At 39.4% G+C, this 17,057-nt stretch overlaps 1 protein-coding gene across 2 annotated transcripts in view; it reads left to right on the top strand.

The window, feature by feature from the left end:
• The first annotated feature begins 1,230 nt into the window (after positions 1-1,230).
• The window catches only part of ttc39c (tetratricopeptide repeat domain 39C), a 189,929-nt gene continuing 174,102 nt past the window's right edge, over positions 1,231-17,057 (top strand). Inside the window, exon 1 of one of the 2 annotated variants that reach the window (XM_028803683.2) lies at positions 1,231-2,091. In XM_028803683.2, coding sequence (XP_028659516.1) covers positions 1,952-2,091 — 140 coding nt within the window. In that variant the 5' untranslated portion in view covers positions 1,231-1,951. The remainder of the gene's footprint in view (positions 2,092-17,057) is intronic. The other variant, XM_051928874.1, reaches the window with a different exon arrangement.

Raw genomic sequence — 17,057 nt, forward strand, 5'->3', positions numbered from 1 at the left:
AAAAAGTTCAGCTTTTTAGGATCTGCCCCCTATAAGGCTAGTTCTATGGCTTTTTTGGACCATATTTTGTGCAGGGAATTACACCCTTAACATTAAAAGTAAACCAATAGTTGTCTTCAGCAAAAATAATCAGATTTACTCGAAGATGTGCATGCTAGATCAAGCAACCTAGTGGAATACAAGGGGTAAAGGTTACTCCTTTTCACAAAACACTGAAAAAATGGAGATCAGTAATATAGACATATGGAGTGTCCCTTTAAAGAATTTTGAGGATGCGGATTACGAATATAAGATTTTTCATATTTGATTCTTTACTGGTGGTCCTAGCCCTCTAAAAGGCACTCCAAAAAAGTTGAAAATGACAAATTTTAAACATAAGCATGTGGCATTTCATTTTAGACTATTTCAAGGTAAGTGATTACGAATAAGAAGTTACTTTTGATCCTTTACAAAGGATCTAGCCTTCTATGAACACCTTTTACAGGGTGCAAAATGACAAATTTCTATTAAAATCAATAATATATACACTTTAAAAATTTAATTACAAATTTTAATTTCTCAAATATTTGACACAACTATTCTTGTGTATTATGTATACTTTATCAAGTAAATCATTACATTTCTTATGAACGCTCCGAATTAGGGCGGCTTACGTTAAATCAACTTTGTGAAGGGAATATGTGTCCATTAAATCTTACATCCAGTCCAGGGGCAAGGACTGCATAGCATAACTTTCTAAAAATATTCTTCTTCCGTAGATATTGCCATTTTTATATGGGCCTCTATTTTTTTAACTAGTTTTCTCTAATAGCGGCTTCAGCATATTTTTACGGCCTGATGCCTTTCCTGACGCCATTCCTCAAACAGACTGGAGAACGTATATTTAACCCGTCAAAATGGGTAATTCACTTATCCAAATAAAAGTGTATGCTAGATTGAAAATCGAAAACGCTTCTGCACGTAATAACTGTATATTACCATGCATATGCTCTCAAAAATTCGCGTACATGCTCGTTAATGCAGACCTTTACGCACCCAGCTTCGTTTCTACCGCCGCCAGACCTTTGCACGTGCAAAGACGTCGCACTTATTCGGATGAACGCCGCTGCTGAGTTTTACACGCCGGCTCGACAGTTGACGTCACAGATTTACTGCGTCGCTCCCATAGGTCAATACAAGCAGTCCCGGCTCTCCCCTAATTCTATTGGATGGCGTGCAAGGGTGAAGGGTTACAGTTGTCATAATGACTATTTCACAGAGACAGAGAATGAAAACGTAAAGGGGAAGCTGTTGACATTTTAGTCACTGACGTCTTGGACAGTTGCTGCATGTTGTCATTTATTATGATACACACACATTTTTAAGCCTGAACGAATCTTAATCTGTGACATTAGGAGCATGCGCTGCTATAAAGCGCTACCAATAAAACGGCGAACTGGTAATACAAGAGCCTTTCATTTAAAAGACAGCGGGCGATGGAGCTTTGGGGACAGATAGTTAGGTGTGCGAGAGAGTGAAATACCAAAGGACATAATAAAGGCGTGCTAGCGACGTGTCAATATAAAACAGAGTAGAGAAAGGCCGGCGTTCTTTCTGGGGGCTAGTCTTGTGTAATTTGCATTTCTGTTTGACGCGGCGCAGTTGTTCGACGAACAGTCACAGCAGACTCCACAAGAGAGCTTATCGTGTAAAACGCCGGCGGCTGCTGCTGCTGTCAGTGCCTGTAGATCGCCAGCCAGGACCTCCCCGCCTCCTCCGCTACAACCACCACCACCTCTTTGTCCTCCTGCTATTCCTGCTTCTCCTGTGCGGAGCGCTCTGGGGATACACGCCTCACCCTGGTCTTCCTTCAGGCATTTTACAGTATTTTTAAAGGGATACTTGCACTTTCTGGGCCAAGAGGGTGTAATTATTTTCGTGCATTCACTCTGCCCGCTAAATTCACAGAGCCATGGCCGGGCCAGAACAGGTTCATGAACAGGTAGATGACAGTACGGACCAAATAGATGATGCGGAGCTGGCACTCCAAGGAATCAACATGCTCCTTAACAACGGCTTCCGAGAGAGCGACGAGCTCTTCAAGAAATACAGGTGAGGCGACGCCTGTCGGTTTGCTGCTTTTGTCTACTAGTCTACTAAATTTGGTTTAAAATGGAGCTCAGAAAGTTGGGTTGCTTATTCATAAAATCTTAGTGTGTATTTAAAGTATTTTTAATACTAGAGGTAAACCATTGCTGAATAGGGATATACACTTCACAAATGACATGTTGATAAAGCAAGCCTTATACTGCATATATACAATACAGTATAATAATGGCAAACAGACCTACTGTATATCTGATATAATGTGCAGTTAAACTGACAATTGCTATTTTTTGTTAGGTTTTCCTCTTTTAAATGAAAGGTTATTTCCACTATCTTAAATTTACATGTGATTGAGACTAAGTGTTTTAGTGCTACGGTAGGAAGTACCACTACAGAGCAAGCAAATCTGTTTTTCAGTTCCCTGCTTACACTTTTCAACCAATCCATAATCCAACCCCTTTTATTCTGCACAAAAGTGGTTCTCAACCTTGACTTGACTCCTTCAAGGTCTCACAGAGAACCACAGGAATATGTGACTCCCTGCCCCCCCAAACCCCCCCAAAGGCCAGGATATTTTCCCTGTTGTACTTTTTTTTTTCTGCAGTCCTGATAAAGGTGCTTGTTTTTGAACTTAGATTTATTATCAAAGCATATTTGCAGCTAGTGTTTTTACACTGCTTATATTTTTTAAGGCATGATACAAAATTAAGAAGTCATTTCTAAAGCAGATTGTTTTTTTTACTAAAAGTTTATTTTTTCTTGTGCCTGAATTTCTTAATTCTTCTTGCCATTTTTAAAGATAAATAATAACCAATAATTGCCAAAATATAGAATTTGTCCCTGCAGATATTTTCGATAACAACAAAAGCTGATCACTTCTCACTTAGCTTAAGTACTTGTTAAGTTATGCATAAAGTGTTTATGTATTTCTGAAAGTAAAAAAATAAAGAACAAAAAGTAATTATTAAAGTGCAGAATTAGTTGCTGCAGGCATTTTCTTCCTAGCTTATTTACAGGAGCTGCTTTGTTATGCTGTGGATTCAACACTGGCAAGCCTCCATCAGTGATAGTGACATTTAACATGAGTGTTAATACAAATGTGTTTTTCTATCCACTTACAACACTCAAGCCAGTGGAAAAGACAAACTAAGCATGTAGGGTTGTGGCAGCACTGACACCTATGGACTTTTAAAATGTGAGCAGAGAGGCAGCAGCAGAGCATGTCAAGCTGCATCTCCTTCATGAAGGCACAACTTTATTCTAAAATACGTTTTTAATGGCAATGTAGCATTTCATTTTGTGGGGTGCTGTTCTTATTCTACCTACAATGCATTGTAATAATTCCCTTCATTCATCATTAGAAATTTCTCATTTTTTCATTCCCCCGTTTCCTCTCCATAGACACTTTGAAATTTGTGGTTAGAGTGCAGGGTCAGCAATTTGTACAGCATCTTGGGGCAATTGCAGGTTAAGGGCCCAGTGGAGTAGCATTCCTTCAAGCACTTCTGGGATTCGAAACTGCCTGCAACCTTCCAGTTAACAGCACAGATCCTTTAGCCAGAAAGCCATCACTCAGGCCTTATCTGTGCTGAGAAGATAAATATGAGCAAACATGGGAGACGCATTTTACTGCCAGGTGTAAGTGTGATTCTTCTTATAATATATAGGGATCCAATCTGTATATGAAATGAATACTAAAGGGAGTCTTTGAGAAAACTGACAGTCATTATGTGCTGTCTGTATCATATATTGGTTATTGATGAAGTGGCCTTCTTTAATAAGATATATTTGGCACCCCTGCTGTACAAGACGTTAGGCAGACACCAGGCTGCGACAGAGGACACAGTCCATCACAATTGCTCATTTATCCATGCATTTCCTGAATATCCTTTTTTCAGTCCAAGGCCTTTGGGAGCTGGAGACTTTCCCAGCATTAACCGGCCTTGAAAGGAACGTCCTCACATTCCAAGCCACAAACACTCGCATTCATTCACTTGTCCATCCATTTCCTGGATTCACATCTATGTTGTGGTGAGCTGAAGTCGTCCCAGTAGGGAGAAAAGATTTAATGGGAATCTACTAAACCAAGGCATGAAATTTTTTGTTGAGAGCTAAATGATACATTGTAATTATTTTACTACTATATTGCTGAATGTTAATTATTCACTGTGTGATATTTGTCTGTCAGCTTTGTGTTTGCACTTTCATGCATGCATATCTTTGGGTTTCTAGAAGAAGCCATGGAAAGAGAGATCCATGAGCTATCCATATTACTAACCGAGAATGCTAAACCGGATGATGGACGCAGGCACATCCGGCAATGGGCCGTAGCTGCAAAAAGACGTACTGCGCAGGCGCACAAAGAGTCCGCGAGAGTCGGCTGAGGAGCCGAGAAAGGCGGACAAAAGAGGGCGAGAGAGGTGGATGAGGGGCCGCGAGAGGCGGACAAGACCACAGAAAACAGCACAACAGCAAGGCAATCCCCCCCCTCCCTACAGGCACCGGACGGGACACACACCAAGAGGGGGATTCAACAAGCCCTTGGAACACAAAAAAAAGAACACAAAACCACCCCACAGACCCTACAAGCAAGGGACGGGACACACACAAACGGGGATTCAACAAGACACAGGAACACAAAAAGAAAGAAGACGCTCGCGCGACAACAATCCTCAACCCCCCCCCCCCCACACACACACACATCCATAAGAAGTGACACCCAAAGCCACATATTCTAAAGTGAACATCAACACCTTCACACTAGACAGCATAGGTGTCAGCATTGGTGTATCTCCTTACAATAAAGCACTATTAACCGTTCAACTGCAGAAAAGGAAACATATTAACAGTGACTGCGATCCTCCTTATTACTTATCCATATTTCGCATGCTGAGAAAGAAACAAGTCATGAATACACGGTCACGGGTACAAAACGAAAAGGAAAGGATAACAGGAACAAACACACGAACACGAAAGAAACAACAAAATAGACGGCTATGCAGCATAGGTGGATCTCATTACAATAAGGCACTATTAACCGTTCAACCGCAGAAAAGGCTCCATATTAACAGTGAGTGCAATACTCCTTATTACTTATCCATATTTCTAAAAGAAAAAATGACTCGACTCCAAAAACGCAAAGCTCAACTAAAGCTTCTAACTAACGATGTACCTAAAAGTAAAAACTTTATGAACTGCATTAGATCCTACAATAGTTCATTTAATATGCACAAATCTACATCCTAGATCCACATGACGCAAACTATCAATCAAAGTGCTGCATCGCAACAGGCACGGATTCAAAACGAAACACCTCCCGTCTCAGACATACGTTAATGGCAGCGAAGGCTACAACGGGCTTCTCACACAGCACAGGCAAATCGATTACAGCTCCAAAACAACACGTCCCAAATACTACACATGCAACAACGCGCCTCTCAAATGGCACAAGCAAAACATACACCAGGAAAATTCATTCGGATTAATGAATGTCATTTGCAATCATTGTCATTCAGTTCACTTCCCTGAAGAAACAACTGGCAATACAAGTTATACATTTACACGTTGTTGTCAAAAGGGTCAAATTAGACTGCCTTCTTTACATTCATATACTGAATATCTACAGAAGCTTCTAACTAACGATGTACCTGAAAGTGAAATCTTTATCAACTACATTAGATCCTACAAATCGGAATCCACTATGAACATTAACGGTGGCACTGCACGTGACATCCGTCTTGAAAAAATGTTTATTGATGAATGTTCAATGGCACGAACAAACGTTTATGAATAATAATATTCGATTTGGAGGAAAGGTACTTTTATGAGGAGGAGATTTTAGACAGTGATTAGCTATTCTTCCAGATGCCATGCACTCAGCTATTGTTCAGTGCACCTTAAAATACGCAGACAATTGGCATTGCTTTCAAAAGATACAGTTAGTAAAAAAGATACGATGTCCAGAACCAGATCATAACAATTGCTTATTACAACTGAGAGATGGTACACTCACCAATACAGATGGACTTCAGCCACATATTATTACAATTCCTCAAGCCTTTATCTGCGACGACTTAGTTACAGAGAGATTTGGAACAGCAATCTCATTAGACCAAATGCCCCTTTTAACACAACACACTATATTCTGTCCAAAAAATATTAATGTGGAAAACATAAATACCCAAGTCATTCCATTACTTCCTGGAAAGACACAACTCTTTCTAAGCTCTGACAAACTTGACTCTGATCACAACAATAACCATCTTAAATGACCTTACAAGTTCTGAGCTGGAATTACCTTTTACACTTAAACGGCGTGTACAAAGAAATTTTCAAATAAACCTTTACACTGTGCCACACACTTTATTGTTTGCTTTCTATTTGCATCATCTACACCGTCACACTATTCTATATCTCATTCATACATCACGCTCTTTGTCATTCCCAACACCAGGGGTTGGCGAGCGAAGCGAGCAGGGGGCGGAGCCCCCTAGTGGAAGTATAAACATATATGCCACATAGCAAGAGAGTTCCTACACCACCTTGAGAAATAAGACGGGAGGCAGCAGCATTGTTCTTTTTTTGTGTAATGAGGTTAATAGGGAAACATGGCACTCTGTATGCTGAACAAATCCAGATTCGAATCCTGCAATTTGGTTGTTGTCTTTGTGGATCCTGCATGTTCTCCTAATGTCTGTGTGGGCTTACCTCCCACATGCCAAACAAAGGTGTGTTAGGTTTATAGTTAATTGTAAAGTAGCCTCATATATGTGAGCGTGGCTATGTGTATGCATAGGCGGCCTTTGCGATGAACTGATGCTTTGGCTCGAGTTTGGGCCTTCCTTATGCCCAGTAGGCTTTGGCCCCAGTGAATCTGAACAGGATTAAGTGGGTTTGGGAACGTTATGGTAACAAGCAGACATATAAATATATATACAGTCATGACCGAAATTATTGGCACCCCTGGAATTTTCCAAGAAAATGCACCATTTCTCCCAGACAATTATTGCAATTACAAATGTTTTTGTATATACATGTTTATTTCCTTTATGTGCATTGGAACAACACAAAAAAACAGAGAAAAAAAGCCAAATCTGACATCATGTCACACAGAACTCCAAAAATGGGCCAGACAAAATTATTGGCACCCTTTCAAAATTGTGGGTAAATCGTTTTATTTCAAGCATATGATGCTCGTTTGAACTCACCTGTGGCAAGAAACAGGTGCTGGCAATATAGCAATCACACCTGAAGCCAGTTAAAATGGAGAAAATTTGACTCAACCTTTCTGTTGTGTGTCTGAGTGTGCCACACTAAGCATGGAGAACAGAAAGAATAGCAGAGAATTGTCTGAGGACTTGAGAACAAAAATTGTGGAAAAATATCAACAATCTCAAGGCTACAAGTCCATCTCCAGAGATCTTCATGTTCCTTTGTCCACTGTGCGCAACATAATCAAGAAGTTCACAACACATGGCACTGTAGCTAATCTCCCTGGACGTGGACGGAAGAGAAAAATTGATAAAAGACTGCAACGAAGGATAGTCCGAATGGTGGATAAACAACCCCAATCAACTTCAAAACATATTCGAGCTGTTCTGCAGACTCAGGGTGCAACAGTGTCAGCTTGAACTATCCGTCGACATCTGAATGAAATGAAACACTATGGCAGGAGAGCCAGGAGGACCCCACTGCTGACACAGAAACATAAAAAAGCCAGACTGGAGTTTGCCAAAATGTACTCGAAGCCAAAATCCTTCTGGGCGAACGTCTTGTGGACAGATGAGACCAAGGTAGAGCTTTTTGTTAAAGCTCATCATTCTACTGTTTACAGAAAACGGAAATAGGCCTACCTAAAAAGGAACACAGTACCTACAGTCAAACATGGTGGAGGTTCTAAGATGTTTTGGGGATGTTTTGCTGCCTCTGGCACTGGATACCTTGACTGTGTGCAAGGCATCATGAAATCTGAAGACTACCAAAAGATATTGGGGCGCAATGTAGGGCCCAGTGTCAGAAAGCTGGGTCTGCGTCAGAGGTCATGGGTGTTCCAGCAGGACAATGACCCCAAACATACCTCTAAAAGCACTCAGAAATGGTTGAAGACAAAGCGCTGGAGAGTTCTGAAGTGGCCAGCAATGAGTCCAGATCTAAATCCAATTGAACACTTATGGAGAGATCTCAAAATTGCTGTTGGGGGAAGGCGCCCTTCAAACCTGAGAAACCTTGAGCAGTTTTCAAAAGAAGAGTGGTCGGAAATTCCAGTTGTAACAAGCTTGTTGATGGTTATAGGAAGCACTGAATTTCAGTTATTTTTTCCAATGGGCGTGCAACCGAATATTAAGTAGAGGGTGCCAATAATTTTGTCCAGCCCGGTTTTTGAGTTTTGTGTGAAATGATGTCAGATTTGGCTTTTTTTCTGTTTTTTGTGTTGTTCCAATGCACATAAAGGAAATAAACGTGTATACCAAAACATTTGTAATTGCAACAATTTTCTGGGAGAAATGGTGCATTTTCAAGGAAAATTCCAGGGGTGCCGATAATTTCGGCCATGACTGTACATATATTTATACTATAGTAGGTGAGCATGGTGCTGAGTAGTTACCACTGCTGTTTCCTAACTCCGTAAGGCTGGGGGTGAATTCAGCTTGTGTAAGTTTTTCTCTCTCACAGTAAATGTTTTAAGTTTCCAAGGGTGTGCAATGAAATGGCGCTCCATTAGGTGCTGGTTCCTGTCTTGTGTCCAGTGCTGCCTGGATTATGTCTGGACCCTACTGACCCTGACATGGGCGAAGAGGTTTAAGAATAGATAAATGGATATACTGTTTCGTTCTGTCGTGTGCATTTTGTCAAAATTAGAAATTTGACTTTTTTCTGAGTAAACAAATCCCTCCATTTCTTTTCTTTCCACTTTTACGGTCCATAAGAAGCAAAGATTATGATGAAATTGGATAAGGGCAACACAGGAACCCACCCAGTTGAAGAATCATAGCCAATTGTGGGTCACACAGAGAAGCAGCTATAGACACGTTCATCCATTTGGTTGAGGAGATAAGTAGAGTACACCTTTATAAGCACAGGCATGCACATTAGTTACAAAGACAGCTGACAGGAAATACAGTATGTAATCCATCAGATTTTATAAAACTGTCCTTATTAAAGTGTTTATTTTTGAAGAATACTACACTGTTCACTCAGAAGAATACTCTTTTAGTGTTATAGGATCAGGATGCTTATAAGAGCACACTAAAATATGTTCCTAGTGAAGGTCAGTCAGTCATTGTCCAACCCGCTATATCCTAACACAGGGTCACGGGGGTCTGCTGGAGCCAATCCCAGCCAACATAGGGGGCAAGGCAGGAACAAACCCCGTGCAGAGCGCCAGCCCACCGCAGGGCATACACCCACACACCAAGCACACACTAGGGACAAAATAGGATCGCCAATGCAACTGACCTTCATGTCTTTGGACTGTGGGAGGAAACCCACGCAAACTCGGGGAGAACATGCAAACTCCACGCAGGGAGGACCCAGGAAGTGAACCCAGGTCTCCTTACTGCGAAGCAGCAGCGCTACCACTGTGCCACCGTGCCGCCCTCCTAGTGAAGGTTCACGGCAATTAATAGTGTAAGTCCACACTGCACGTAATCATTGACGGCAGAACAACCAGTTTGGCATTCTCCACAGGGCTCTTGAATGTTAACATACATTTCCTTTTGAATGATGCTAATTTGTATTCTTTTAATAACGCAGACTATTGGAGAAGTAGAACTTTAACACAGAAAAGTCATTTTTGCAACAAATAATGTAATAGTTTTATACCATTTGTCAAGTGACTTTTGTAGTGATGTACAAGCCAGTTCTAGTGTTACATTATAAGTGGCATAACAGAGTTTCCATGCAGAAGAATGAGAATCTTTATCTCTTTGAAAGCTAAATTGGTTTTATAATATTTGGAATCATACAAACAGGTAATGTTACATTTGTTTCTTTGAAAGTTACATGATGCAGTGGCAAGTTGTAAAGTCTGGTTCATTAAACCTCAAGGTGATTGTCTTAATTACTTAACTGCATGTCACCCATGAACAAGTCACAGTATGACATAACAACAACAAATAATGAATAGCACACCATACAGTAAACAGGACATCACACAACATATACTGTATATTAAAAACATGAATACAAACACACACAAACATATTAGGTATGTTCATGCTGCTCCCAGTACGATTAGATTTTAGTTCCAGTTTATTGTCATGTGCACAAAGTATAATGAAATGCTTTTTTTTCCTTGTCTACCTCTTACTAGTCACAGCATTAAACAACAGATGAAAAAAAATTAATAGAGCATTATGTACCGAATGAAATGTATACATACACTGCCTGTAAAAAGAATTTACCCCTTCGAAGTTTTTACATTTTCTTGTTATACAGCATTGAATCACTGTGGATTTCATGTGGCCTATTTTGACAGTGATCCACAGAAAAGAGTACTTAATGTCAAAGTGAAACCTGATCCCTGCAAGGTGGTCTTGTGTAGTAATACAAAATAACTGACTACATAAGTATTCATTCACCCCCTTTACTGTGACTCGCCTAAATCATCATTGGTGCCACTAATTGGCTTTATATATCACATGATTAGTTCAGTGGAGATCACATGTCTAAAGTCAAGGAATTTCAGTTGACAGTGTCATAAATGTACTTCCTTCTGAATCTGTAAGGTCCAGCTTGTTGAGAGTCAGTATTGTGGCCACATCTATGCAATGAAGACAAAAAAATACCTCAAGTCACTCTGTGAAAAGTACAAATCAGGGGATGGCAGGATAACTGACCTGTCACTGGCAGTCTCTTGGAGCCCAGTTAAGCCAATCATTTCGGGGAAAAAACGTATGGCACAGCTATAAATCTGCCTAGAGCAGGCCCCCCACAAAACCTGTACGAGAAGAAGATGAGTGAGGGAGGCCACTGAGAAATTCATGAGAACTCTGAGGGCTCAGATTGGAGGGACTATACCTAAAACAACTGTTGTCTGAGTTCTTCACCAGTCTTGGCTTTATGGGAGAGTGGAAAAGAGAAAGCTACTATAAAAAAAATAAATAAAAATAAAAAGCATACTTGACATTATGGCTTGAGTTTTCCAGAAGGCACATGGAAGACTCTGAAATCAGCTAGAAGGTTCTGTTGTGTGGTGAGACTAAAATCGTCTTTTAGGTCATAATAATAATCTCCATGTAAGCACTGTATATTATCAAAAGCTCAGCGTTGTCACTGTGAAGCACGGTACAGGGAGCACCGTGCTATGAAGATGTTTCTCTGCAGCAGGCTTGTCAGTGTGGAGTATAATGTGAATTCAGCAACACAGGCAGGCCGTATGGCTTAGTGGGTAAGGCTTAGGGCTCTGAGGTTGTCGGTTCAGAGTCCACTACTGACACAGTGTGACCCTGAGCAAGTCACTTCACCTGCCTCTACTGCATTTGGGAAAACAAAAGAAATGTAAACGTTTGTGCCTGGCCAGTTTTACAAAGAAGAATGGGGAAAAAATTATAGTGCCCCGAAATGTAAAGCTGATGTCATGGCTGCCAAACAAGAATCTTGTAAATACTGATGTGAGGGGTGTGAATATTTATGTGATAAATTATTTTGTATTTAATATTTTATAATATTTTAGACCACTTTGCAAAGTTCTGTTTTCACTTTGACATTAAATATTCTCATTTTTGTTGATCGGTGTCAAAAAGTCAAATCAAGTCCATTGTGATTAAATTAAGTCCATTGTGATTCAGTGCTATATAACAATAAATTGTGAAAACATCCAAAGGAGAAAGTACCTTTTGTAGCCACTGTATGTATACAACATTTATTTTTTTTGTGCTGGTTTGGCCAGTGTATGAAGTATCATTTTATCTTCATGTTCACACAGATTTCCACCAGTTACTCCAGTTTACTGCCATAGTTAAAAGACCAGTATCCAAAGGTTTACACAATCTGCTTCTTTAAACTGTCTTGGTCTTATTTTGTGTGTGTGCGAGACACTTTGTGTGCATATTGTGTGTGTGTGTGTGTGTGTGTTTGTGTGCGTGTGTGTGTGAAACTTCATTTGTGTGCACACCTGCCAATGCCAGATATCCTATCTTAGTCTGCTTTTTGCTCTCTGTGTTTGTAGTGGCTGAAATGAGGGCTCCACTCCCACAAAACACTCAGTTGGTTTAAAGTGACAGAGAAATTCAGCAGATTGATGAAAAAGACATGAGGTTCAAAACACAGGCGTAGGACTGCTGTATTATTTAGTATTTGTGTGAAGTTCTGAAAATGTCAAGACAGTATCTTTCTTGTCCCCATTTTCATAAATGCAATAAAAATTAATAGCCACCATAAAAAGTTTTATTTATTTCTACCTAGAGTTTTATATTTGCAGTTTGTTTATTTTTGCAGTTGTATTTGAGACTTCCGTTTGAGTTTTTTCGTGTTCTTTCACTTGTATTTTAAAAAAAAAACCAAAATTGCAGAATTTGTCTAGGGCAGATTAGGATGGCTGTAGTACAGTAATATCTTCTGAACAGTGCTGGCTGCACAGTCTTCTTTGTCTTTAGTAACATGTTTTGTGTTAATAATGAAAATCAGTTTATCATTGGCCACTTTTTAATTATTTAATAACCCTTCATCTAAATGGACTCTCTCTAAATGTAGTTTTCATTTTATAAAAGATCTGTGACATCCTATTTGTAGTATTCTTTCTGCTGTTTATATAAAGTAAATTCAGTTTCAGTTTGGTTTATTCCTATTAAGTAGACTTCATTTATGAGCCTAGTACACAATAAAATAATTCTAAACATAGAATAAAAAAGAGATACAATGTAAACATAATGTTGAAACATAAACAGAGTAACATTATGCAATATACACAATAATATATATACTGTGGACCACCAGAGTGTGTACTGCTCCCCCAACCCCAACACAGACAGGCTGAGGCACAAGTTCAACACAGCACACATTTTATTCTTCAGTGGGGAAGCATTTTCTGTTACTCCCCACTTCACAGCACAGCAAAGTACAGTACAGTACAATATAAAAGTAACAAATAACATGACACACAGTCCTTTTTCTCTCTTCTTTGCCCTCCACCTCCCGACTCTGGATTGTCTCTGTAAGGCTGGCAAGTCCTTTTATAGTGGCCAACCCGGAAGTGCTTCTGTTCTTCCACCCACGTGGTCTGTAAGCACTTCTGGTTTAGGTGGAAACCCCATGCCATATGGCTCCTCCATTTTTTACAGCAGCACCCATGGTACCCAACAGGGCCGAGATAAAGAACTCCAAGTCCCATGGTGCCCTGTGGGAATCCGGGGGAACCGCTGTAAACCAGGGGAGTTGCCATCAAGCGTTTTGGGGGAGGCCGCCTTCCCCCATATTTTGGGCATCCTGGCCAGGTTGGGCTGCAGGCTGTCCCTTACAATACATGTGCATGTGTGTGCATGTATGAATGTGTATACCTGTATATATTATATATGAGGGATGGTTTTAACTCTAGATTAAAACTGTTCCAGGTCAGCCTTGTTCCAAAAATGCAATATAATTCTCCAGGCAAATGATGACAAGTTAATTCAGAATGAACATGTAACAAATATATAAGGATGTAACATAATCTTCTCAAAGTCATTTAATCCAATTGGGTGTTGAGAATCCTGGACAGGGTGTCAATCCCACAGATTCAGACTCCCACAGAGGCAGTTCAGAATTGCCAGACAATCTGACAAGCACACCTTTGGGGCTGAGGAGAAAAAAAAAAAACGAGAACCTAAAGGAAAACTCTAAACAGACACAGGAGAGCAAGCATACTTCACACAAACAACGACCAGACACACAATTCAAACTCCGAGTGCTAGATCCATAAGACAGTAACACTGAGTCACCAGTATGAATATTTTTCAGATGTAACACGAGACCTATTAAAGCTATTTAGTTTGAAGGTTTTCCTGTTTTACTGCAGTTGGTTGCATGCCATATAACCTGAAAGGTGGAAAACATATGCTTGTATACTCTCATGATTTTGCTTTCTGAAGAACTGCCATATTTAACACAATTGTACACTTAAAGAAATGTGTGAGCAACCTTTTTCTGTTTTGTGTCTATATGTGGTATTCCATAGGATATTTACTTACTAGGACTTCAGGCCTGCGTTAACTGTTCCATTCCTCTGCACATCCATTTTCTACATTTTATTTGTCCTCTTTCATGATCATAAGGAGATGAGGCCAATCCTGGCAGCAAAAGTAACAAGTTTTGGATGGGATGCCATTACCTGACAAGGTGCCTTAATACTCACACACACACACACACACACACACACACACATACATGGCTCACTTCATATTGGACCTATTTACAGTCACCAGCAATTGCCTGCCCCAGGACGTGAACCTTGTTTTCTCAAATTGAAGGAGAACATCTTTTTTAATTTCAACTTTCATTTTCTATTTATTTTCTTGAAAAGCAGCAGTACCTTGACAGTTTGTAAAAGTAGTTATCTATACACCTGGACAATACAAATATGCATCAAAAGCATAGCTTGAGAAGTGTAGAAAAATACAAAAGAGTAACATAGTTTATTTTAATTGATGTTTATCAGTCACCATATCACGATTACTTTATGCAGTGAGGTTACAAAGTGCAGTAGTTGATGTCTGATCAAAGATCCGGATATGATCTGAACGTCAATGACAAAAGTTCCAGGAAAAGTTGATTTTGTATAAGGGTGTGGTATACAAGTGACTGCAGAAGAAATGTAGTTTCTGACAACATAATGTGCAGAGGGAAGAAGTATTGCAGCTTTGTGTAAGAACAGGAAGATAACTTGAATTTAAGCAACTTCTCTTAACGTTGTTAAAGAGAAGAGTTTAAAAAAGAACTGTTTGCTAAAGAGATTTGCCTAAAAAAACAGCTCCACTAATAAACCTGCTTTTATTAACAGAATATAATAATAATATTTATTTGTATAGCACATTTTCATACAAAAACGTAGCTCAAAGTGCTTTACATAATGAAGAACAGTATGTATGCAGTATATGTCTTAAATTGGTAAGAATGTTCATAAAAATGTAGAATGTTCTTTACAACATCAGTAATTGGAATAGGGGTGTGCAAGTACTATAAAGGCCTTGTGAATGCCTAATGAGCGAATTCAGTTGTAAAAGGTCAAAAGATAACTATGCTGCTGATGCAAGAAGTTGAAGTGTGTTTTTTACATCAAAGGTGCAGCCTTTTATTTTGCTTTAGAAAACCTAATCAGGTATATTCATAGACAACAGCCTGCTGAGTGGTGACATACAGCATATCTTGTTAATGTTAATGCCAATGGGTTGCTTGTTACTCTGGTTGGCAGCACTGGTCTCATTATAAATAAAGTTCATATGGCTTTACATTGATTTCCTTTTTTTAACTTTTATCGACTTTCATATGGCTATGCATTACAAATGCATTGAGAAATTTATTTACATAGTTTAAAATGTAAATGTCTATAAGCTCAAAAATGTGGATGAATTTTTAGGTCTGGCTTCATGTCAGGTGTACCTCCTGTCTCCATATGTCAGGACAGCATGTATGCATGCACTCTAATTCCGTCCTAGATTATTGGTGCATGGCATTTCTGAAGAAGGACACATAACTGTGTATATATTAATAATGTATCTATAATAGTATTTGCATTCTATTTCTTTTATGCAAACTTGAGTTAGTCTAGACCTGAAGACAGATTTCAAAATCATACTGACCCGATAAGAATGTGGTACCAGAATGATACAACAGAACATCTAAGAGAAGGCTTAAGTATAGATAAAATTTGGGAGGAGAGCAAGTGTATAAAAATATGACTTACCACTTTGCAAAGCTTTACTTTTATATGTATTTGAGGCCAAAGAAACATGCAACTTGTAGCCTGCTGTTTTGTCATATGGGGGAACCACTTGGTGGAAGGTTCCTAATAAGATTCTTAAGAAGATGACAAGTATGTAGGGGAAATAGTCATCAAATAATAATTGAGTAAAACAAACTAGTTCACCTACTGTAAAAGAACATGAAATGTGAGAGGAAGCCATAGGAGCCAGAGAAATTCCATGTAAACATGCAAAGAACTGGCAAATTCCACACGAAGAGTAACCAGGCCAGGAATTGATTTTAACTCCCTTGAGCAGTGAGACAGCACAGTAAACTACTAGGCTACCGTGCCACCTGTAGTGAGTAATTCATTTTTAAAATCTTAATGCTGGTTTAATACTATTCTTATAGTCGAGGTGTTGAATTTTTCAAAAATGTAAGGCTATGCCCTATTTCATTGGGCTTCCACCTCACCTGGAAGTGCTTCTGGACAATGCTAATGGGCCACCATAAGTATTCCTGGATGCAACATTTAAGAAGTCTGCTCTCTTCATTTGGGGAGCCAGAGTTAGGAAGTGGAGGACAAAGCTTGCCAGGAGGAGCGGAGGAGGCAGAGAAGTGACAGAGACAAAGAGTGAGAGACAGACAAAAAGACAAGTATATTGCTGTGTGCTGCTTGTGCTTTTCTTTGTGTTGTGCTTGGTGCCATGGGAAATGCTTACAAAGCAGAGTTTCCCACAATAAAAACTCTTTGTACTTTACACTTGTCTCCAGAGCCTGTTTGTGTTGGGTGTTTGGAGTGCCCCCTACAGGCCACAATAGATTATATGTTCATGTATATCTTGTTCTACTCTATTGTGGGATGTGTGATGTATCGCTGTTTCAACTTCTACAAATATAGAGATCTGCACAATTTATGAGCGAAATTCATAAATCAGTGAAAGTCTATATTAAAAAACTTTCACTTTCTCTGTTGTGGTCCAGATATTGTGATAGACTATTCATCAACAAATAACCCAAACACAGCTGCTGCAATAAACAAAGTAATACAATTTTTTCATAACATAATAGCAGAAGATGGATACATTTAAGCATAT

The sequence above is a fragment of the Erpetoichthys calabaricus genome, chromosome 6, assembly GCF_900747795.2.
Source record: "Erpetoichthys calabaricus chromosome 6, fErpCal1.3, whole genome shotgun sequence".
Classification (NCBI taxonomy): Eukaryota; Metazoa; Chordata; class Cladistia; order Polypteriformes; family Polypteridae; genus Erpetoichthys; species Erpetoichthys calabaricus.